The 24,399-nt window shown below is 35.9% G+C and overlaps 1 protein-coding gene across 9 annotated transcripts in view; it reads left to right on the top strand.

Annotated features, from left to right (window-relative positions):
- NALCN (sodium leak channel, non-selective) overlaps positions 1-24,399 on the top strand; it is a 359,283-nt gene that overhangs the window by 254,595 nt on the left and 80,289 nt on the right. For all 9 annotated transcript variants that reach the window (XM_004458403.4, XM_071208219.1, XM_071208218.1 and 6 more), the window contains 3 exons: positions 2,377-2,513; positions 3,813-3,954; positions 21,783-21,856. In XM_004458403.4, coding sequence (XP_004458460.1) covers positions 2,377-2,513; positions 3,813-3,954; positions 21,783-21,856 — 353 coding nt within the window. The remainder of the gene's footprint in view (positions 1-2,376; positions 2,514-3,812; positions 3,955-21,782; positions 21,857-24,399) is intronic.

Raw genomic sequence — 24,399 nt, forward strand, 5'->3', positions numbered from 1 at the left:
GCAAGTGTTGTGTCCTATTTATTTTTATATCCCTTGAACTTAGCACAGTACCTGGTCTAAAGGATATGACATGCAAATGACCACATAAATGTATAAATGAATGAGTCAATGAATGAGTGAATTAATGTAGACCTTGTTTCCACTCTATCTTATCACCCTGTCTTTGGCCTTATATATCCCCTGTCTCTCTGTTCTGACTTAATAACTCTTTTTTTCTTTTTCTGTATGCTCTATGTATATATCCTTACTATGGATAAATATTTTTCTGCTAGTTGTATCAATGGACTTTGAGAAAGCAAGTGTCTTTCTGGTTAATATCTTTGTTATATGTGGAGTCATTTTTCTGCCTGCCTGCCTCTCATGGAGATATTAGCGTTTTCTGTTTTTGTTTTGGGCCTTTAGGAGCAAATTCTATATCATTGTCATCATCATAACCATTAAATTATTGAGAACGTGCCATTCTGCATGCATTGCTGTGTACAGGGCTCCACTTGGGGAGGGGGAACCCCTTCCCTAAACGAGAAGACCACCTAAGACTGAGAGCACCAAAGTTTACCCACAAAGTTAAATGACATAGAAATGACTAACGGGAAATGCTTATAAATTATTCAAAACAAAATGGCGAGAGCAACTTCCTTAGGAGAATGAGAAAAGAGGCACAATTTCTGAACCAGAAATCAGGACACAGAATTGCACTATGATCTCACAACCAGCTGGATGGACAATAGAGTCATACATAATATTGCAATAGGGATTCCCCCCTAAAATGCCGGACTCAGGTTGTCTCTGGCCAGTTTGGATATTCCTATAGGGGTAGAAGGGAGGAATCACCACCTCTCTTCTTGTTTCAGATGAGCGTCTTTCCAGAAACCCAAGACAAAATTGTAATTATAAAATAAAACACACCAACAAGGAGATAATAAGCCTCTAAAAAGACCACCTGTATTAAAGGTACTCTTTGAATGGAACCAGTTGTGTTGCAAGATGCAGTTTAGGATACCAGGGCAGGAGTCGGGGTACACGTGAGAGGTGAATTCCAGGGTATGAGGAGGCATGAGAGCAGACAGGAGTGGTAAATAGAAGGAAGGAGGGCCTCAGGAAAACACAGCACTGCAGAGGCAAGACGTGATGTAAGAATGCGTAGCAGTCTGGTACGGCGTTGGAAAGGTCAGCGTGCTTCCAACCCAAGCTCAGCATCCCTGCAGATGTGTGGTGGGTGCTAAGGTTAAGCCTCAGCTTCCCTAAATCCCAATTGCGAGAAATATAAAAACAAGTTTAACTAAATCAAGCATGCAGTTTGATTTCCTTTCTCATAAAGATAAGTTATGACATAAAATTTGCAATTAAATAGAAGATTTTGCTTTATGTGCCAAACGTGTTGTTCCTGTTTTGAGCTTTTCTTATATCTCCGCTAGAATAAATGACCAATTTTCTTAACATTTTTATCTCTTTACAAACATTAACACTAAGCATGATTCTGTGGTTCATATTTTCATTTAGTTTTGTTACTCTCTGGATTTCTCATTTTAGTGCAGGTATCAGTAAAACAAAACTTACTACTCAACTACTTTAGTGATAATGAGTGAATAATGAAAAACAATGCATAGCATGATAAAGAGGCTTATATCTGGGAATAAAATAACAAACCTTACTTCTCATTGGTTTTTTTTTGTTTCTGGTTTAGTTTTTGGTGTGTGTTGTTTATGTTTGTGTTTTCCCATAGTTCAAAGTTTGTTTGTTTTATTAGAGAAGTTGTAGGCTTACAGAAAAATCATGCATAAAATACAGTTCCCATAATCACCGCCACTGTTAACCCCTTGCATTATTGTGGTACATTTGTTGCAATTAAGGAAAGAACATTTTTCACCTTAGGGCTTAATGTTTGTGTTATATAGTCCTATGTATTTTTTTTTTAATTTCTATTCTAGTAACATATATTTATATACAATCCAAAATTTCCCCTTCTAACCACATTCAAATATATATTTCAGTGCTGTTGATTACGTTCACAATGTTGCACTACAATCACCATCAGCCATTCCAAAAACTTTTCCATTGCCCCAAATAAAAATTCTGTTCAATTTAAGCATTATCTCCCCATTCCCAACCCCCATCCCAGCCCCTTATAATGTATATTCTAGTTTCTGACTCTACGAATTTGCTTATTCTAATCATTTCATATCAATGACATCATACAGTATTTGCCCTTTTGTGTATATGGCAGGCAAGTGAATTATACTTTGTCGGTCTTTGCTGCCATCTTCTGTTTCTTCATGTAATTACTCATTGTTTCTTCAAGTCTAAAAATCTAATTTTCAATAACTGTAACAAAGGTCCCCCTTTTTCCCTTTTCTTTTCTCTATTTTTTTTCTTTAGTTAAAGCAAAGTGAAGCAAATGCAGACACCAAAGAAAAGCTCCCTTTGCGGCTGCGAATCTTTGAAAAATTTCCAAACAGACCACAAATGGTGAAAATCTCAAAGCTTCCTTCAGATTTCACAGTTCCTAAAATCAGGTATTATCTTGTTTTTTAAATTGTATATCTCAAATACATTGTAAAAGATTATCTTAGCTCTGATTCGACCTTTCTTTCAAATTCATATGTGAGGTTTTATCTATTTTAAATTTATTATCTATATTTCTAATTCATCTACCTCTCTTTTAAAATTCATTGATATAATAGCCACTAATTCTTCTCACTTGACGCCTTTAGATAATATATTCAGAGAAGAGCCATAGTACAACTGTAGTTGTCTTGGCAAGAGCGTTATTTCCCATTCCTCCTTGCTGAGATGAGTTCCTGGGATTTGACTTCCCAGGTGCCTAGAGAAGGTGATGGATGTTACATGGATGCCAGATAGATAACAACCTCTGACCTCTAACTGTGTAAGGATGAAATTGCCTTTGTGACCTTTTACTTTTAGATAGATTGAGAAACCTTCCTTGGCCAGGTTTTGGTACTGCTACAACATTTGTTTAGAATGCTGTATCTAGTTGCACTGTAATTTGTCTTCCAACTTTTAAAAGAACCATGGCATTTTCCACTCATACTAATTTGATTTTCTACTGCAGTGAAGATAATGCATAGATTTTTTAAACATTTTTTTTTTTATAATTTGAAGAGGTTCTTCCAGCTATAGCTTACAAATTACAAATAGAATGAGAATATGATGAAATTTTTACTTAACTAGTTTTTTCAAAAATTCTGTATGGGGTTATAAAAGTATGAGACTCAATGTGGTACCATAAGATTTCAAATTCAAATGGAAATATATTTGCATTTCTGATTTTAAAGAAAGAAATTTAAAACCTAAAGTATGAAGTATGTAAGTCATAAATTAAGTTCAGGATTAGTGGTTATTGAAGTGATATTATTTGAATTCTCACCATACTTTGGGGAACAGATGAAGTTTCTTTTTAGTTGTTTTGAGTCTTTACATGTAAAATTTTCTCTCAAGGGTTCTTAGGATGAATGAAAGGTCAGAGAGAACCTAACTCCCCCAATTCGTAGGGAAAAATAAAATATCTTATTAACATAATGGGATTCAAAAATGCCATCAATTACTGAATATTAATGCTTTAAAAATATTTCAGGAATTTACTTTTCCTTAAAGAGGAGTGCTGAAGATTCAGGAAGCTTTCTCTAAATTGAATATTTTAGTAATTAAATCTAAACACCACTATATATGATATGTCATATTTTCCATGATCTGCTGCCATTGCCTTATCTTAGCTCAAGCAAATGCTTCACTGCAAAATGCACTTGCTCCATTTCATTAATTATGTTTGATGCGTGTACACTTCATTTGCAAAGGGAGAGCTTTATGAAGCAGTTTATTGATCGCCAGCAACAGGACACTTGCTGCCTCTTAAGAAGCCTCCCTTCGGCATCTTCCTCGTCGTGTGATCACTCCAAGCGGTCTACAATTGAAGACAACAAATATATTGATCAAAAAGTAAGAACCACTGTCTCAAATAATCGAATGTATTTGTTAATGTATGTTAGAGGAAAGAACCACATCATTGTGTAGTGTCCTAGACTCTAATGTCTCAGGAAAATAATGAAGAAAATGGATTTATTTGTAGCAAAAATCATTAAACTGTTCGCGGTTTACCATAACATTTTAAAATTTATGAATTTACATTTTGTATTTTGAGAAGCCTGCTTTTATGAGCCCTGCCATGCAGCAACTGCGTGACTTTAAATAAGTCAAGGGCCTCCCCAGATCTCTACTTCCTCGTGCAGAATGAAGGGCTTGTGTCTCTAAGGTCCAGTCCAGATTAGTAATGGCTTCTGTGTTGCCTTCTGCAAGTGACCATGCTTATGTTCAGTTATTACATCGTGGAGAATAACCAGAGCAGGTTTCTCTAAAATCAGTAAAAATAACTCCAGTTATTGAGTGCTTGGTAGGTGACTACTAAGGAATTATCTCTAGGTACATTACCTTCTGCATGTTCTCATTTATCCATTTCTTTATCATTTTAAATGTGGATGGGAATTTTTTCTCAGATTCCACAGTAAAGTATCAGTAGGCAACAACACGTATATAGAGCAAATTTCATTAATAATATTAAGTGAAAATGTTCCACTTTTTTTCTCTTTTCACCATTTTATTTTATTTTATTTAAAGATACTTAGATCACACAGAATGTTACATTAAAAAATATAAGAAGTTCTCATATACCCCACTCCCCATACCCCCCACTCCTCCCACATCAACAATTTCTTTCATTAGTGTGGTACGTTCATTGCATTTGATGAATACATTTTGGAGCACTGCTACACAGCATGGATTATAGTTTACACATCCATTCCATTCAGTGGGTTATGGCAGGATATACAATGTCCTGCATCTGTTCCTGCAATATCATTCAGGACAACTCAGGTGCAACAAGTATATATATATATATATATATATATACATATATATATATATATATATATATATATATATACAGTTTGATAGTGTAATCAATATGAGTTCCAGAGTATAATTAGTTACATGATGAAAGACTAATGACAGAGTTTGCAAAAGAGATTGTAACAACAGAGTTTCCAAAAAGCATCTAATTTACTTGCAGGTATTTCACTTTGGGAAGCCCTAGAATTTTTTATTCTCTTAAAGTAGTACCATCCTTTTTCTACTGATTGTAAACAACTATGTATTTATTAACATTATCACTTGGAAATAAAACCTCAAATCTTCCATCAAGTTTCTCCATTCCCTCTCCTTCTCTCTTCACCCCACAAGGATTAGATTTTTAGAGAGCCTACACCTTTCTCCTCCCCTCCTGCTTATCCTCACCTCTCCCCTGATGAAACACTTTTGCTTCTCCCCTTTATCTCTCCCCTGTTTCCTAGGTTATCTGCTGTAGTTGAATCATTTCAGCTCTAAATCACAATTATGATTTCCTTTGCAGTGTGTCCCTTCCTTTTCGAGGATTTCTGTTTATTTTCTCTTCATCATCTAGATGCTATTCCTCTATCTTACAGCTTCCAAGAGTGAAGATGAGAAGTTGGATGCCAAATTCATTTTTTTCTTCATTTGAAAGTAATTACGCTTTTGTGTGGCAGATGGTTAGTTGTTTGGTTGGCTTGCTAGTTTCTTTGGGGAAGATTGTAAGGTTTTCTATGAATTCTTGGACTTCAGGAACTTTACCAGGAAATACTTGGTGTATGTCTTTTCTCATCAAACTTACCTAAACTGGGGTGTCCTTTCAGTCTGCAGACTAAGAGACATTGTCATTATTATTTGTTCAATTACTAGTTTTCCATTTACTCCTTTTTCTCCTACTTTCTCTTTTGATTTCCATCCCTCAACTTTTTTTTCTGTTCTGTGTTGGAGATAATTTTTTTTCCACTTGGCCTTCCAGGTCACTAATTTGATCTCATCTGAGATTGCCCTGAATTTTAATCCATCTTTTAAATTTTTAATGAAAAGTCCTGAAATGCGTGTAGGTGGGCATACACATGCACACAACGCTCAACTTTCCCTCAGTGTGTTCATGCATTTATTATGAAATTTGTCACCCTTCTTCTCCACAATTCTGTATCACTCAATTGAACATACAGGGAAGGTATGGACACAAAAGTTCATGTATTAGTGGAAAATCAAGTGGGGGGAATAACAGCTTGGTTTCAATCAGTCTGAAAGTATATTTTACGTACTAGAAAGCAGATTGTTTTCTATTTTTAATTTCTTTTAAAAGCAGACTTTAAGCCAGAGGTGTGAAATTAACCTCCAGTCTCTTCTGTAGTTGTGACCATCCATCTCCAAGAAGAGTATTGAAAGCTGATAGCATTTATGCCAAAAGTGGCAAACCCACATTTCTTTTTAAATCATTAGCTACAATATGCTACTGGAAACACAAAATTGAAAGTATTGCCCATGAAAATTCATTTTCTCTCTGAAACAGAAATTACATTTCTCACTCTTCTGAAAAGTGGTGAGTTTAAAAAAGAATCTTGGCTGGGTGGACAGGGCAGTCCTAGGAATCCCCTCGTGCATCTACCATCATCCCTCCACAAGCAATCCCTTTGTTTGGTTAGGTTCACAGACCCTAAATGCCATTTCTTTTTTTTTTTTCCCTCTCTCCTTCCCCCCAACCCCCAGTTGTCTGCTCTCTATGTCCATTCGCTGTGTGTTCTTCTGTGATCGCTTCTATCCTTATCAGCAGCACTGGGAATCTGTGTTTCTTTTTGTTGCGTCATCTTGTTGTGTCAGCTCTCCGTGTGTGTGGCACCATTCCTGGGCAGGCTGTACTTTCTTTCATGCTGGGTGGCTCTCCTTACAGGGCACACTCCTTGCGCATGGGGCTCCCCTATGCGGGGGACACCCCTACGTGGCACGGCAGTCCTTGCACACATCGGCACTGCACGTGGGCCAGCTCCACACGGGTCAAGGAGGCCCAGGGTTTGCACCGTGGACCTCCCATGTGGTAGACAGACGCCCTATCCATTGGGCCAAGTCTGCTTCCTTAAATGCCGTTTCTGATCTCTTTCGTGGCCTAGTATTTTTGTAGCTTCTTCTGTTCATCTTCCTACTTAATGGTTATTTTTAATTAACTTAAAAGTAAAATAGCAATTATAGATATATTCTGAATTCTTACTCTTGAACCGGTATCATAATCCCCTAAAATATAATGAACTAGTAAAGACAATGTTTCTTGGTGGTACCAAACCATATAGCATCTAAAAGAGACTTAGAAATGTTTGAAGACTATAGGCAATCCCCAATCTATATGGTCAGTTGATTCAAATACACAGTGCTTGATCTTTTACAAAGAAAAGTATAAATAATGGTTAGGTTTCCTGTCATCTCATAAAAGCCTAGTTGACCCATAATGTAGAAAAACTACAGTTGGAAAAATACTGCTTACCCCTTAACAACATCGATTATCTGGGTAAATGCTCCAATTTGAAAAGTGGAATTTAGAGAAAATATTTTCTCTTCATCTTAGCAGCAGAGTTAGGGCAGCAAGTAACTATTTTTCCATCTACCCTTAAAGCTCTGACTTTGTTTTGGTCATTAGAAAAATAGACAACACTTCCTTTTCAGGATCTGCCCTTTCCATCTTTAGTGCCCATCAGTTTTCTGATGTTCCTGGTGTTTTAAATACTTTAAAAATTTTACATGTGTTGAACTGCCATTTGGCCAGAGAAACCTGAAATGGAAACTATCACTTAAATGAATATCAGTGATGAAGATTTAGAGGAAGCAGAAATTGAAAACAGTTTGGTATTTATGTTTTATATATGGCAAGCCTTTTTCATGTTTATTAAGAAAACCTAAAACCACTTAAAAACAAAAATACATAAACATACAACAAAAACCCTGAACTTAAAACTCTGTGAGCTCCTCTTACAAAGTATTTTTCAGTGAGCACTTGGAAATTTTCACAAAAACCCCAATTGCCTTTGGAAATACCAGTCAGTGGAAAATGAAGTACAGGGCCCTCCACTCTACCTGAAAAAAACTTTCCCAGCACTGTGCAATATAAATGGAGGCTGTTTTTCCTCAAAGCATGGTAAAAAAATAAATAAATAAAATAAAATAGAAGGAAAACTAGAGACTGGCTTATCGTTGATTCTCACATGAACAAAGAAACAACAAAATAGAACTTTTCTCTTAACTATTACTTGCAAGGGTTCTGACTTCCACTACACAAAAGGGAATCAGTTTTCTCTTGTCAGGGAAAACAGTGAATCTCCAGGAACCTGAAGATTAGAAATTAAGGAGGAAAAAAATCTGACAACAACAACAAAAGGTGGAGGATGTTTTGATTAGACTTTGCAGGAACCGGGCAGCATATGTTAGGCAAGATTTTCTCAGAGTAATTATCCTGGCTTTGAACAATTGTAAGTAATTCCCATGGAAACCTCATTCTGCAGAGACCATGCTCTCAAAAATAGTCCTGTTTGGTCACTTTTATCTCATAGTTTAAAATACATGTCTTTCTTCCTGTAAACAAGGAACAAGCAAAGCTGGGAAATCTTTGATCTGTTCTTGTGGCCTACCCAGAACCTTATATAAAAAGACCAAATAAATAAATAAAAAGCAACAGTTTTTACCCTCTTGTCCCCTGGGATAAATGACTGCCCTTCCAGACAGAATAGAAACCAGGCTTCCAAGTGGTGATTCCCTACATTCCTTTCTCCTCCCATTTTCACACACCTGGGGCAGGCTGAGAGGAGTTCCTTTTCTTCCTGATTAAAAGATAAACCCGTATATCGGAGAGTGTTTTCTAGTTTTCAAAAAGGAAATCGAGCAACTGTTTTCTGATCATATGTTTTTCTACCTAGTATGGAGATTAAACCCTAGGGTCCTTAAGCAGAGTGCTTGTTAATAAACCAAGAAGTGAACTCAGCTTTGCCGTCTCTGAGGTAATAAAATCAGCCACCCTCAGTCCTCAGAAGTGAGTTACCTCATGAAGGTCAAAGTTTCCGCTGTGGTTGGGTCTGGGCACTCACCGCTCTTTAGCCTGAGCTCCCTGACTCTTCTGCCCTGCTGGCTTTGCTGGTGTACCATTTCCGGAGTGAGAAACTACACCTGCCTGGAAAACGTGAGGGAACCTCAGAGCCACATGTGTCTGAGCATGATGGAAGGATGAGCAGTGCCCAGCCACCCCCTGGTGCCGCTGGAGTCTCCTCCTCTTCTTCACACACACTTGATAAAGGACTGTACTTCCTAGTGTAGTATCAGAGCCTGTAACTGGTAAAAAGAACAGTAACTATTTCTCAGACAATGGGGTTATGTCTGCTCTCTCCCTTATCTGCCTCCTTTCTGCTAAACTTATACCAAGTTCCTTAATGAACCTTCACAATTAACAGCTAGCTAAGGTACGAAATAAGGAGGAAAGGGATAGATGTAATGATGTTTTATTTACCCTTTTCATGTACACAAGTCTTCCCTTAGTCATTCAAAAAACATTTATGGAATGCCTGTTACTCATTTGGTACTTTTCTGAGCCCTGGGAATTCAACAGTAAGCAAGATATGAACTGTGCCCTTAAGAAGTCCAATGGGGAAGAAACACATGTAAATGGATAAAAGTCAAAAGGATTATAGGAACCAAGAGGTAGGGACCCTCCTGCCAACTCCGCCTTACAGGAGAAGGGACCGGAGGCATATAGGAGGAAGGTGCTCCAGGCAGAGAGGAAAGTGCATGGGAAGGCTCCGAAAGACCAACCAGCATAAAGTGCTTGGTGCACCTGTTGAAAGAAGCAGAGCAGAACAGTGATTTAGACCATCGATAGTGGTTAAGTGATGTCAGTTCCAATTCTCATCTGTAAAATGGAGATAATTCTTATTATCAGTGCTTGTTATGAGAATTAAATAATAAAATATATGTTAAATGCCTAGCATCAGCCTGGCATAGCATTTGTTATCTGTCTAGCATACCAGATAAGAAAGGTTTCCATTAGTAAACTGTACCATGAAGTCAGATTCAGCAAATAGTCTTATATTCGTCAGTCAAGACAAATGACTTTTACCTTTAAAAATTAACTGTCAGATGCAACAGTGTAGATGAGTACAATATATTACTGATTATTTTCCTTATTATACCTGAGTCTGATTTTTAAAAATCTGATCCTTGAAGATATTTCAGTTGACGATATTACCCTGACTGCCCACCCAGTGTCTCAGACTCTCACAAAAGTAAATTAAATTGTTCTGGGATGATTTACTCTTCACAAAGCTTTGCTGATTGCAGTGCAGCATTTTGTGATTTTTCAGTGTGATTATAGAGTATTTGATTATTTGTTCTAGTAATTCTGTTAGCAAGTTACTTGTCCTGATCTCTAATGTCCAGGATGAATGTTCACTTAAAAATAAAGAGAAAGGGAAGGAAAGAAGAAGAAAGAGAGAGAGGGAGGAAGAAAAAAGGGAGAGAGAGAGAGCACTAGAGCTAGAGAACAGCCTGTTTTCCTCTTTAAGACTTTTGCTCTTCTGAAATAATTTTCCAAAATAAAATTTTACATCTCTGCAGTGCCATTCAAGACATTTCTCTAGGAGAAGAGATGACAGGAGACTACCACATTTGTGTACTGAGGGTCACAGATAAAGTGACCAGGCCAGTGGAGGGAAGTAGTGGCGTTTATCATACCAAATAGAAAAATCCCACATACTTCTTTTTTAGCTTAAGAATGTTTTATAAATAATTGATTGCCCATTTATTCACAATAATGGAGAGGAAATTTAAAAATACACAATGTAAAATCAAAATACTTTCTTTTTTTATTGATTTTTGCAGTAAAAGTTCCTCTTTTCTCTTTTTTTTATAAACTCTGAATAAAACATGACTGCTTTTGAGTATATGTTCTTTCATTAAATAATCATTTATTGAGTACCTTTATATGCAAAACGTGTGCTGGGTCCTGGGTGAAAACATTTCATTGCCTTCAACTAACATGAGCAGGGATTCCCTAAAGTGATTATTTTTGCAGACTCTTTAATTGTATAATCATTTTAATTTGGGATTATGTATAATTTCTTTGTATTCCCTACATGTATGTCCATTGAGGGTTAAAGGCAAGTCATTCTAGGATTGAGAATCTTATGTAGGTATCATGAAATGTTTTTAAACAAGAGTGTTCTATAACTGTCTCCCAAACAGATATGTTGCTGAGTTTGCTGCTCATCCTATCTTTGAAACTCACATGTTGATCTTCTTATTGACCATCCTTCCCTTTTGAGTATAGTTTCATGTATAAATTTTATTTTCCATTAAGAGGACTGCCAGCCTCAGTGTGCTGTAATTTTTCCTGCTGCTGTTCTTCGTATTTTATGTTCAAATGCAATTGAATCATCGTTTGAGTCCACAAGGTACTTCCTTGTTTTATCAGAGTGCTGTGGATTTTAAATTTATAAGCACTGGCCTGGTTAAAAACATCTGGCATTTTCTTGAAAATCATAAAATCCATTCTTTTTTTTATCCCTGTGACAGCTGACAGTGCAATTTTCAATCTTTGTCTTTCTGTTTATATGAACCATAAACATAAAACCATTTTGTCTTTTACATCTATAATTAAAAATCCACTTAGCATTTTTGACCAGTAAGCACTGTATATTAAACTTGTCTAATTTTTTCAATAATTGAAGATACGTCTTCTCCAACATCCTCTGTATCATCAGTTATCATTTTACTAGTCTGGGTGATATGTAATTTGTTGGAGATTGGACCCCAAGCTATTGCTTTAATGACTAAAGTATTGTCATAAAATTCTAGTGCAAAAAGGTCAAGTCAGTGAAATTTCCAATCATTTACTTTTCAGTTTGACAAAATATTCCTATATATTGAGTTGATGCATTTCAAAATAAGCAGTCCTCTTCCACAAGTTTTACCTGGTTAGCCTTTGTTATTTTGAGGATGGAACTACATAAGAATAGAATGTACACCAGAAAAGAGAGGCATTTTCTAATATTTTGAAATTAATTTCTTTCTTCAAATATGTTTGAGCACTAAGCACAGCGTGGACAAGGGATGAAAATGTACTGGACAAGGGAGATACATTCCTTATCACATGGAGCTCAAAATCCAGTGGAGTTCACAGGAGGATAAGAAGATTCTTCACACAAATAGCAGGGACTGAGGGCTGCCGGGTGCCCTGAAGCCCAAAGGAAGGAGAACATTTATGAGTGTGTGTGAGCAAGTGTGTGCACGTGCTTGTGTGTATGTACATAGGTACATTTTAATTTTCATTCCTGATGTTTTTTCAGACTGTGGAATGCTGTAATAACTTAATATTTAAAATCTTGACCCATTTAAAACTCTCTTTTCACAAAATACGTATTTAAAGACATTTCACAGCTTCATTACATGATATTACAATGCCATTCACCTTTGCATACCTTGCAGGAAGACTATTTTAATCTCCTGCTACATTAATCATTTTTTAAATTCTTGCTTTCCAAGTAAAATGTCAATTTCATTTAAAGTTTATTTTATAGAAGCATCTTCCCATGCACATAATCTGCCCTATGCACTTTGGGATTAATTTTCAGCTCACAGATACATGGAAAAATCAAATACAGTCAAATGAGGTACTACTTTCAACCTATGTAATTTTCAGTAATTGCTTATTTCCAATTACTATAGTTTATGTGGGAGTCCCAATCAATAAAGTGGCTCGTTACAGTAATTAACACTACATCTTTCTAGCAGAAATGACATTCATCAAGCCTTCTTCATTTGACCGTGGCTTTGTGCTTTAAACCATGTGTTTTTTAACCACTTTCCTATTTATTATTAATCTGTTAATATTTTCAAAGTAAGAAAAGAAAAATAGGGCCTCCAAAAACTTTTCACAGCTGGAAAGTTTAACACTTCAAATCAAAAAAATTGGTTGAATATTTATAATATTTGTAGTATTTTGGGGTTTTTTTCAAATAAATATTGATGGTTTCAATTTCTGAAGAAGGTTACTAAGTGAAGCCACAGTTCCTTAGAGGTAAGCACTGCAACATCCCAATGAAATCTTATATTCCCTAATAGGTCTGCAGTTTCTCCCTGTGATCATTTGAGATTATTTATGAATCCCAAAAAGAAAAAGATCATGTTTGTAAACTAATCTGTTTCTCTGGGTGTGATGCCCTTTGACTGTATTAAATTCAGTGAGAGGCCTCTGATTAAGTTTACTTGATAAAATCAATGCAGGACTATTGATTCAAACACGTAGGTACGGTGTGACTCGGGTTGAGCCCCGGCCCCCTTGGTGGGCTGATATAAACAGTCTCTCACTCAAGAAGACACATGGGAAGAGGAGAGAACATTGTCATTTTGATCCTGTCATGTGACAGAAAGGAAAAGGTTCAAACTGTTAAGTCTGCACGGAGAGATGAGCCATTTGCCTGGTAAGTTACAGCTGACCTTGGGAAGAGAGCTGAGGATGATATCAGAAGCCTGGAAAAAAACGACCCCTATGCCAGGAGAGAGAGGAAGCACCGAGAGACAAGCCCTGTGCCAGCCTCTCAGCTGAGAGAGAGGAAGCCCAAAGGGGAGAGATCACCGACCATCTTGCTTCAACACGTGGCAACTGACTTTGGTGAAAAAGCAACCTTGCCGATGACTCTTTAGGGCCTAATAACTTTAAGATTTGACCCGAAATAAATACCCTTTATAAAACCCAACAGATTTCTGGTACTTTGCATCAGCATCCCTTTGGCAGACTAATACATTCTCAGATGATTGAATTAATATCATGGTTATATGAAAGTTGGGATAGATCCATGATTTTAAGGAATCTGTAAATATAAACTATGAATACCATAATCATACTGGCTTTAATGGGTTAGAAAAGTTCATTGATCTCTTTTAGTGACCGGGGCCATTATTCTAAAAATCAACTATGTAAATATAGAACAAAGAAAAATAGTTAGTTTAGATTTTGTGTTAGGATTTGGAATAAGTAAGAGTTTGTTATATGTATAAGAGAATTCTCTCAAGTTAAACAACATTTTTGGTACCATATAGTTTAGAAAATGCTGTTTCTATATTGTTAAGCCTATGACATTTGATATTGACATCATGATTATAGTGAAAAGATTTGAACACTGAAGTGTATGATCCAGAGTTCTAATCATAATTCTGCAATTTATAGTCTGGGTAACCTTGGACAACCTAATTTCTGTGAACCTTGGATTTCTCATCTGTGAAAAAAAAATACAATAATACCTGCCAATGAGAATTATTTTGAAGATTAAATTTAAAATAAGTATATAACACTCCAGCACGTGATAGGGGCCCAAGGATATTAGTAAGGGTTTAGGGAATTTGAAATACATAGTTTGCCAGTTTCATGTAATGGCACTTTTAGAACCCTCCATACAACGTCTAGAGAGTATACATTCTAATTCAAGAACACGTGAACAATCTACAAAAGGTGACCACTTACCGGATCACAAAGGAAGTCTAACTATATACCAAATCAGTATCCTAGAGAAAACATTCTTTGACCAAAATGTAATAAAATTAGAAAAAAAATAAAAGAATAGTAATAAAAAACCACCCACACATTTGGAAATTTAAAGATCAATTCTAAATAGCTTAAGGAGCAAAGAAGAAATTATAATGGAAATAAAGAAATGCTAGAACTGAAAAATTATGAACACAATAAATATTAAACTTGTGCGAGGATGATAAAGGCATTTTTCGAGGTCTTTTCTGCATAGGTAGTAAGGAAATAAAGGCTTAATATTCCAAGCATCCAACTCCACAATTCAGAAAAATATCAACCAAGAAAACATGAAGATAACAGAAGAGAAGCAATAAAGATAAAAGATATTAATCAAATGGGGGAAGAGAAGCAATAAACTAGAGCAATATATCTGAGATTTTGTTCTTTGAAGAAATTAATAAAATTAATAAATCTACATCAAGATTCAACAAGAAAAACGCAGGAGCTTCTGGAAAGATGACAAAAGTATCAGCAGAGTTTTTTAATCTCCTTGAACTCCCAGACAAAAACAAACGGAATACCTAGACAGCAAAACAAAAAATCCCTGGACAGTATGCACAAGAAAAGCAGGTAATCCACCAACCCCACATAAAATGGAGTATAGACAAACCAATAATGTTTCTGAGAACTGAAGAACCCCCCGCTTAGCTACACACTGAAGAAAAACTTCTGAGAGTGGAATCAAAATTGAACAGGTCAGGGACAATAGTGATTAAGGAAAAAGTAGGTTCAGCTAAAAGTGGGAGGGATGGGGGGGGGGGGGGGGAGAGAGCAGGGAATCCCAGGAAGAAAGCTGCTCTGTATTGACCACTATGGCAAAACAACAGACGAGGAAGCTCAGAAGCTAAAGGAGCCTCATTGACCTGTTCCTCTTCTAACAATTCAGGAAAACTCATTTCACATAAAAATGAACAAGTGAAAATTATCAAGGACAAACTCCCTGTAAAACTTAATGTAAGGTAAAAGAGAATAATGAGCAGAATATTGTCCCTATAGACAGTGAAAGCATACAGTAAAGTCAGCCTACAAGCAGATCAAACTGTAACAAGCTATTTCAAAAGGAGTTAAAAGATGTTATTAATGAAAATTATATAAGGTTGAAATAACAACATAAGTAAGAATTATAAAAACATAGAAATGAGGTGCTAGAACTCAGAAAAGAATTATAAATTAAACTAATAAAGATTAGAAGGAACATAGAGTAAATTTATGCAACAGATGATGCCTTAAGAAAAATAGAAAATGAATTATAGGAGTCCATAAAGAAGAAAACCGAAGCAAGAGAACAGAACATATTCTACCTTTTCTGAAAAAGAGCACACTATATACCTGAAAACGTCAACCTCAAATGACATATCAAAACATATTTTGGACAATTTACTTAACTTTAAAGTAAAAAAATAAAAAGTTATTTTGATATCTAGCCAAAAAAGGGAAGTAACTTATAAAGGAAAGAACATTAGATAATCATCGGACTTTTCAACAGCAATACTTTATACCAAAAGAAAATGTTTAGGATATCCAGAAAAAAAAAATCTGAGCCAAATATTTTATCCAGGAAGACTGACTTTCAAATGTAAAAGGCAGGTAAAAACTGTTAAGTATGCTTAACGTTGTTTCCATGAGCTCTTCCTGAAGAAACTACTAAAAAATGTGCTTCGGACTACCCAAATGATTAGATATAAGAGCTGTAGTGAGCATTCAAAATAAATTATGTGTAGCACTAAGACTAAGAAGGAGAGTATAACACATAATGGCTATTCACTCTGATGATGTACTCATAGGACATGTGTACAAATATGATGGGAGAATGGGAAGAAGATACAAACATGTGTTTAATATTCATCAGTTTTTAATATTCATCACATTGAAGATGTGAGTATAGGTATTTTTAATCTGAGACAATTGTCTTTGAAATATGGGATGAAACTAATGAGTAATTATGAGATATTTTAAATCTGTTTAATTATCCTGTGTCCTTGATAATCAAGAACCTTGATGTGGACGCAAAAGAGAAACAATGTCATGTAGAACAGGCTAGGTAAAAATGCTGTGTCCTGAATTTAAATTGAAAATATCAATTTATAAATACTAGTCATAACTATTAATCAATATTAATAATTTATTAATAATTATAAAATTAATATTGATATATCATAACCTTGGGACTTCTTTAATCTCTAAAAATAACCCCCAGACTGTCACGGCAAAGGCCTAGAATGAATGACCAACTCGGCAGCAGCAAGAATCTCTGGAGTCTGGATTAGGCTCTTGAAACACTGCCCATTTCCCAATAAAAGAAATCAGGGCTTCTTGGAGGAAATTGTTGATTTGAAACAAAGTATAAGATGTATTTGGAGTATCTTGTCAAACTCTAGCACAAGAAAGCTTTGCCAAAGACTGCTACCATCAGGTCAAAGGATACAAGAGCCAAACTGAAAAAGCTCCCATGTATACTTGGGGTAATCTGACCTACAATAAGGACAATAATTGAAATGTACTGAAAGCCACCAAATAAGTCCTTGAGTTCATAATGACGTTTTTAAAATGAGAATCGATCAGCTTCAGAGGATGATAGAAAACAACTAATTACATTAAAAACTAGTAAGTAAAGAATGATTTTTTCCGCCCTTTCCTGATGAATTGTACCACTGAGTAACCAAATAATATGGGAGGGGAAGTATCTTGTTACAAAAGTATTGCAACTACAATATGAAAAATAGTTTTCAACCTCAGTGAACTAATGGATCTGGGTAATGAACATCAACACTGCCAATATCACAAAGAGACAAACAGTATGTACCTCCTGGAGAAGGGATACTACCCCACCATATATGGTGCCAAAAAGATCAAACAGGCGTCTGATGAAACCCTTAGATCCAGCTGCCAATTTGCAGGAAATATAGAAGACTGAGGACTGTGTTAAACTGGACCTTGAGTATGCACAGAGCAAAATCCAGTCAAACTACAAGTCAAATAGCCCAGGTTCTTCAATACATACATTGCAAGGAGAAAAAAAGGGGGAACCTGTAGCTTCAAAGACTTAAAAAACTGAGCAAGATCTATCCATTGATGTGTCTGTCCTTCAACTCCGAATTATTCAACCACAAATAAGTCTATGCAAATTGAGTTGACTTCTCAGCCCCTTGAATTCTGTGTTTAAAAATTCAGGAAGTGTCTTTTAAAATTAAAAGTTTAAAACTTTAAAAAATCATCTCTGTTGCGTTTGAAAATTTAAATTTAGATCATTTGTTTTTGATCATTATTTCTGTCAGAGAGTAGATAACTGGTGGAGCTGAGGGCATTAGGGTCTTTTTCAACTAATCTTTGAAATGTTTTAATGCAAATAGTTTCCAACTCTATCCAAATGTGTTGCCCAGACCCTTCTTTTTTTAGGTTTTACATTTCTGACTTGTTTAGATCCAAAGTGAACAATTACTTACATCTTTCATACCTGATATTTTCAATTTCAGATCTAAAATTATTTATCATGAAGTAGATTTTTGTGTTCCCTAATTTCTTAAGTATTTTTCCATTTTATTGGTACATATTAATAAAGCATAAATGCATCCAAAGAGTACAATCAGTGCTATTCAGTGTGATCACGTGTTTGTGTGTTCACTACCCCATTCACTCCCAGAGCACTTTCATTATTCCAATAATAAACAAAAAGCAAACAAAACTCATCACTCAATCTCTCTGTGCCTCACCTGGCATACATAGCTGCTGTTCTTTCTCCTTCTCTCTAGCATATTTGTATTTTTATTTTGTAAAAACAGTGTTATATATTCAATATCACCCATAATCATGTTTTACATGAGGTTTTCTTTTCTTATACAGTTCCATGTTATAGTTTTTAGTTTTCCTTCTAGTAATATACATGATCTTAGAGTTTTCTTTTCCAACCACTGTCCCACCATACAGTAGCACTGATAGTTACAAGCATCATGATATGCTTTAACCATTTCTATTCATTTCCAAAGATTTACAAACAAGTTTTTTAACAATTCTGCACAGATTAATCCTCAGCTTTCCATTCTCTACCCTCTTTCTATTTTCTGGTGCTCTATATTCTAATTTTTAACTCCATGAGTTTACACAGTATATTTAGTTCATTAGCGCAATCATACAGTATTTGTCCTCTCCCTAATGTTTTTAAATGATTATTTTAGGTTGCAGCCAGTATCTTTTGGAGCCAGAAGAGGGCACTGCAGAGCAGTGTAGTGCTAAGTGTTGTAACTAGCGCAGTCAGAAAGTTCTTGGCTAAAAGAAATGTGTTACGCTTTACTAAAGAAATAAGAAAAACTGATGAGAATAATTAAATAATCACAATAGGCATTATTAGTTTACTAGGGAAAAATGTCAGGTAAAATACATAACTAAATCATATCTACGATATCATATAGATGCATGTACATATATGTACACATGCATACATTTATGTGTGCATGTGTGCATGTATATAACTATTGATCATGAAATACAGAGAGAGATCCTTTCTCTCTTCTTTCCGGAACATCCCAAGGTTGAATTGAAGGTCTTCAGATAATAAATAAATACTTTTTATTATTCTGTTACTTTTACTGTTAGTTATAAAAACAATTCTCATTTACTTCCTTGTACAGATTAATACTGTACTTTGCTTTAATTCGGGGTTCTTAATCAGGGACCCATGAACCTTTGTGAGCTTCAATTGAATTAAAAAAAAAACATTATTCTTGTGGTGACGTGTTGGTGCGGGTATTATATATTTGTTAAATAATACACAGTAGAGTGTGGACTTTGTATGATTTTTATCTTGATATAGTGTGTTCTGAGTGCAGTGAATAACTGCCTGCAAAAACGTGGTAAGGATGGCAGAGATGTTGTGGGAAAACTCGAATTTCTGAATGTTTGCCGAAAATGACCGTTTGAGCAGATTTTGAACTGTGTTATCAGATATTGAAATTAGGGAAAGTTGTAAAACATAATTTTGAGTAATCCTAAAATTTAATTTAAAGACACACTGATGTTGAGTGTCATAAAACTATTTGCTGCTACATTTGGAGAAGGGGTCCGTGATCTTTGCCTGACTGATGAAGGGGTCCTTGAAACCAAAAAAGGTTAAGAACCCCTGCTTTAATCAGTTCAAGTTTAGGACCAAAGAGACTAGGTAGCCCTTTAGTAATTTTATCATTGCAGAAATAATTCAGGAGACAATAAATATTATCCCCAATTTCTGAAAAGGTTTTTCCTAACATGAAGGACATTGTTTTAAGCTTCAGCAGTGGCAGTTGATAGAGTGGGTTCAGACTGCCACCTTACACCATGGGAAAGACGACTAAGGCAGGCCATTGTCCTTCGAAGATAACAGCATGTGGTGTGCAGTCTCCTCCTAAAACTTCCTGTCTTGGGCCCCTATAGCCTGGGCCAATCTCATGGCTGTCCATACGGTTAAGTCTGGAAAGAGCAGACGTTCATCTACCATGACAGGACCCTTCAGTCAAAAGTGACTCTAGGGAAGCGGCTGTGGCTCAATCAGATGAGCTCCTCACTACCATATGGGAGGCCCTCGGTTCAAGAGCACACAGCAAATGGACACAGAGAGCAGACAACGCGCAAAAAGCCCCGGGTGGGGGGCGATAAAAAAAGTGACTCTAACTAACCCAGGGAAGTTAAAGGAACAGAAACTAGTTAGGGACGTTTCATGATATGTCATTGTAAACAACCTTTTCTGTGCTATCATGAAAAATGTAATTTCTGAATAAATAGCATCCACTCTTTCCTCCTTGTCCCATATTAATTTATTCTCCTAAGAATTCTAGTGAATAATGAAACCAATTCAGTTCTTCAGCCACACACAAATGAGTGTAACACCTTTCTTCACTGGGGGAGATTGCTAGCGTGTTCAAGATCCTGTCCTATATCACAGCTCTCCTGTGAAATATGAAAATTCCATTTGCTAATTAAGATGTCATCTAAGTCTTCAGTTATGACTGAAAAGATGGATTTGTGTCTATCAGTTCTTTTCCAGCTCTCACCTTCGGGACATGTGGGCTGACATTATAGTATTTGCTTATAGGTTAGTTTGCAGGCTCTACGGCTTTGCACCTCAGGTCCTCTCATTTTGTTTAGCAGATACTCAATGGTTTGTTTTTACTGAACACAGAGTTGTCCTGCCTCCTGCTTTATTTCCTCCCTCAACTTTGTTTGAAGCACAGTATGCCCTAGCAGTGCCTTCTCCTCTTGTTTTAATAGATTCACCTCGCTCGGCTTACACGGATACTCTGCGCCAAATTAGCTTGCCCTTTCCTCCTTCAGCCCTTCACCTCCTTTGCCTTTATCAATCTTCAGCATCCTTCAAGGCCCAATACACCTCCCACTTCTCCAGCTGTCTTTGATAACTATTCTAGACACACTGACCTCTCCCTGCAAAATCCCAGAGTCCTTCTCATCTTCTCTCCTGATGAGCTCATGTGTCCTAGTCTTGCTTTTCTCAGGAGACTAGTCAGCTCTAAAAAGCAGGAACTCTGATACTGATTATCCTATATCTCCAAGTCACTAAAACTGTGCCAAGTGCTCAATAAATTGAATCGAATCTGTTAATCAAAATAAATAAGTCATTCTCTGATAACTACCTTTAGTTTAGCCTGACCGCTGGAATTACACATTCAAGTGTCTTGTTGTTATGAATCTTCTAACAATGGTTGTGCTTCCTGGTTCTTTCTCTGCCCTCTTTCTGCCCACAAGACTTGCAATATCATTTTGGCTCACTCTACACCTGATAACAATGTAACTTCTGCGAAGCTCAAACAGAAGAGAATTTTGAAGGAGTCTATCTTCTAGTTTATAGCCAGCCTCCAGGATTTTTTTCCTTCGTCCTCTATTTTGGAGTAATTTTATAATTGTTTGTAGGACAAAACAATTCCCAAACCACTTGTACAAATTATTATTAGGTCACAGACCAGGATCCCAAAACAGAATCCATGTGGGTTAGCTAACATTTTACTAAACAGTGGTAAATATAGATTTCGATATTAGTTCCAGTGTTAAATTCTTTGGAAACTGAAAAGCCTCTCCATAGGTAGAACAATATTATTACTAGTGACACATAGCCTATTCAGCATCCCCGTAGCCTTGATATGTAACCTCATAAGTTTGTTTGCAGTTCTGCACAAATAAAAGTAAAAAATAGAAAATTAAGTTAAGTAATAGAATATATATTGTATGAGGATGCTTTAGTGAAAAACATACATGCTTAATGTTTTAGTAGTCATTTGTTTAATGATATGTTGATGTATTATTCCATTACATTTGAAAACTAAATTCATACTCTTAAATTTTACAGCTTCGCAAGTCTGTTTTCAGCATCAGGGCAAGGAACCTTCTGGAAAAAGAGACTGCAGTCACTAAAATCTTAAGGTAATACCTTTAAATGTTGATATACATTTAAACCCAAGTAGGATTATATTAAGCAAAAAAAAGAGCTGATTTTTAAAAATTGAACTAACTTTTTGGCATCTACATGCTTTTTTGTACTAAAAATAGGCTTGGGTGTATACACTTAAAAATAATGTCAAATAGATCATTAATGTTTTTCCTGAAAGAATATTTTGATTCACTCAAAAGACCACTAATCTTTTCATGTGTTTAACCATAAATTTAAAATATAAACATTTACTAAAAGCTGAAAAATAACTATTATTCTGAGCAGTTTTCTGTCTATTGTGAGATCTAAAATACAAACCCTTATCTAAAGGACAAATGATAAAAGGGTAAGTTTTTTAGAGTAATTTTGATTTATTAATTTACTAAGGTTACATTTAATAATTTATTAATAATGAAAAGTATACACATCTTAGAACACATATGAAAGCAAATCCTTTTTAATGCTCCTTTCTAAAACCTGCCTTGAAATAAAGTAAGGAAAATTAACCTAGCTACTTAAGTTTATTAGATTGCATGTTGTAATGTAGAATAAAGTGACTTATAAAAATTCATAAGCATTTAGAATATCATTTGTAGGTGCATATATTATGTGGATATTTATACTTTATAACATTACCTGAAATTTATGTGCCCAAAAATCCTACCTAATCTGGGCAAAATTCTACATATTTTTTCTTTATATTAACCGATGATTCAGGTATAGAGTTGAATATGTGTTGAAGTAGCTTTCATGAAATAAGAATAAATATTATTACCACAGAATATTATGAGGTGAACATTGAAGATCTCACTGAAATAGAGAAAGGAACCCTCTTGGCAATTTTTTGGTAACAACCTGTATCCCAGTTTAGGTTTGCTTCACACTGGCTGGTCGCTCAATCCTGGTATCACCATCTGGGCAGCCTTAAATACTGCTCAGTCCTTCAGGACAATTATTCAAACCACTTCTTCAGAACAATTATTTGAGGCTCCTGGCAGGGTGTGTCCCTGGGGTATACCCAGAGGTCTTGAAGACCCTCTCCCACTTACACAAAGTAAACGGTGTGCTGGGCTGGTCCTGTAGAAGTGCTGATCCACTCACAGGGAAGAGAAATTCTAACTCAAATGGGAAACTACCAACCCCAAGGGGATTGTAAGACCCTGAGTCTGTATTCACAACCTATCTGCCAAAGCAGGAACAAAATGGCTTTCCTCACCATTCAGTGCTGCCCTCCAGGAGGGGAGAAAGTGCCCTAGGCACACCCACTGGTTCCCGGGCATAAGCAGGCGTAGATAATTGCAAGAAAACCATTTCCAGAACCTCCACTTCCACTCATGGGGTATATGGGAACCTCTTATATTTTTTAATGTTACAGTTTGTGTGATCTTTGTATCTTTGGGAAAAAAAAGCAGTAAAAAGAAATTCTTTCTTAAAATTGATCTGCCAGTTTTCCTTCTGTCTCCCTTTCCACATTCACCCTTCTTGCCCCTTACAAAAGAAAGGTAAAACTTTTACCCATCCAGAAACCAACTATGGTACATTGATCCAGGGCATAAAGTCCTCTGGGTTGCTAAAGATATTATTCCGAAATGACTTGATCCAGAGTCGCATTAATCAGCACCTTATCATTTATCCAGGTGACAAATTTTTGGAAAACCGCCTACCTTAAATCATCTACCTTAAAGAGGGAGGGATAAACTTCATGATGCCATCTTCAAACCAGAAATCTCTATTTGCTTTTGTGTCTTCTGAATTTTTAACCCTATACTTGCATTACCTGCTAAAAAATAAATAAAACTACTTTGGAGAAACAGGATCTTAAAAAAGGGTTTAATATTGGTGCACCCAGCTGGGTGAGGGTCTCCACATGAGTCTCGATTGGTACCAATTGCTTTTAAGTAACAGATTTGACCAGTTGAGCTACTTATTGTCCCGAGGAGGGATAAATGGATTTGCAGGGAGGGGAGTACCTGAGGCTAACAATGAATTTGCTTACTGGTTTACGGCCTTAACTTCCTGGGCAAGGCTTTTCCGGAATGAATAGTAAAGTAATACTGATATAGGAGACTTAGTTCCTATTTGTAATAATTAAGTTCCAGGGCTACAGGAGGTCTCAGTTCTAAGGGGACCCACATTCCAAATATACATCTTCCATATGGAACAAGATACACGTTATTCCAGCAATGACACTGGTACATCAATTATTTTGAGCAGACAATTCAACCCCACAAAAGAAAAAGTCTTTCAGAAAGAAAGGGACCGAGAGTCTAATGTAATTGAATCATGAGGTGGAGTCACCATTTGTACACATAATCATTTTTAATTATGTACTTTTACTTATTTTTTTAATTAATTGATGTTTCAAGACAGAAATTTCTATTTCTGGGTATATTTGAGAATTCTCTGATAAGAAAAAAATGTGGGTCATTTTTTCTGTCTTATACTTAAATGCCAGTAATTCGCTTGGCACAAACAGATATCTGTCTTGTTTTTACAAGATTTATCCAAAGAGTTTTGTGAGAAAGAGGATGTTCCA

Source organism: Dasypus novemcinctus, chromosome 15 (assembly GCF_030445035.2).
Source record: "Dasypus novemcinctus isolate mDasNov1 chromosome 15, mDasNov1.1.hap2, whole genome shotgun sequence".
Taxonomy (NCBI): domain Eukaryota; kingdom Metazoa; phylum Chordata; class Mammalia; order Cingulata; family Dasypodidae; genus Dasypus; species Dasypus novemcinctus.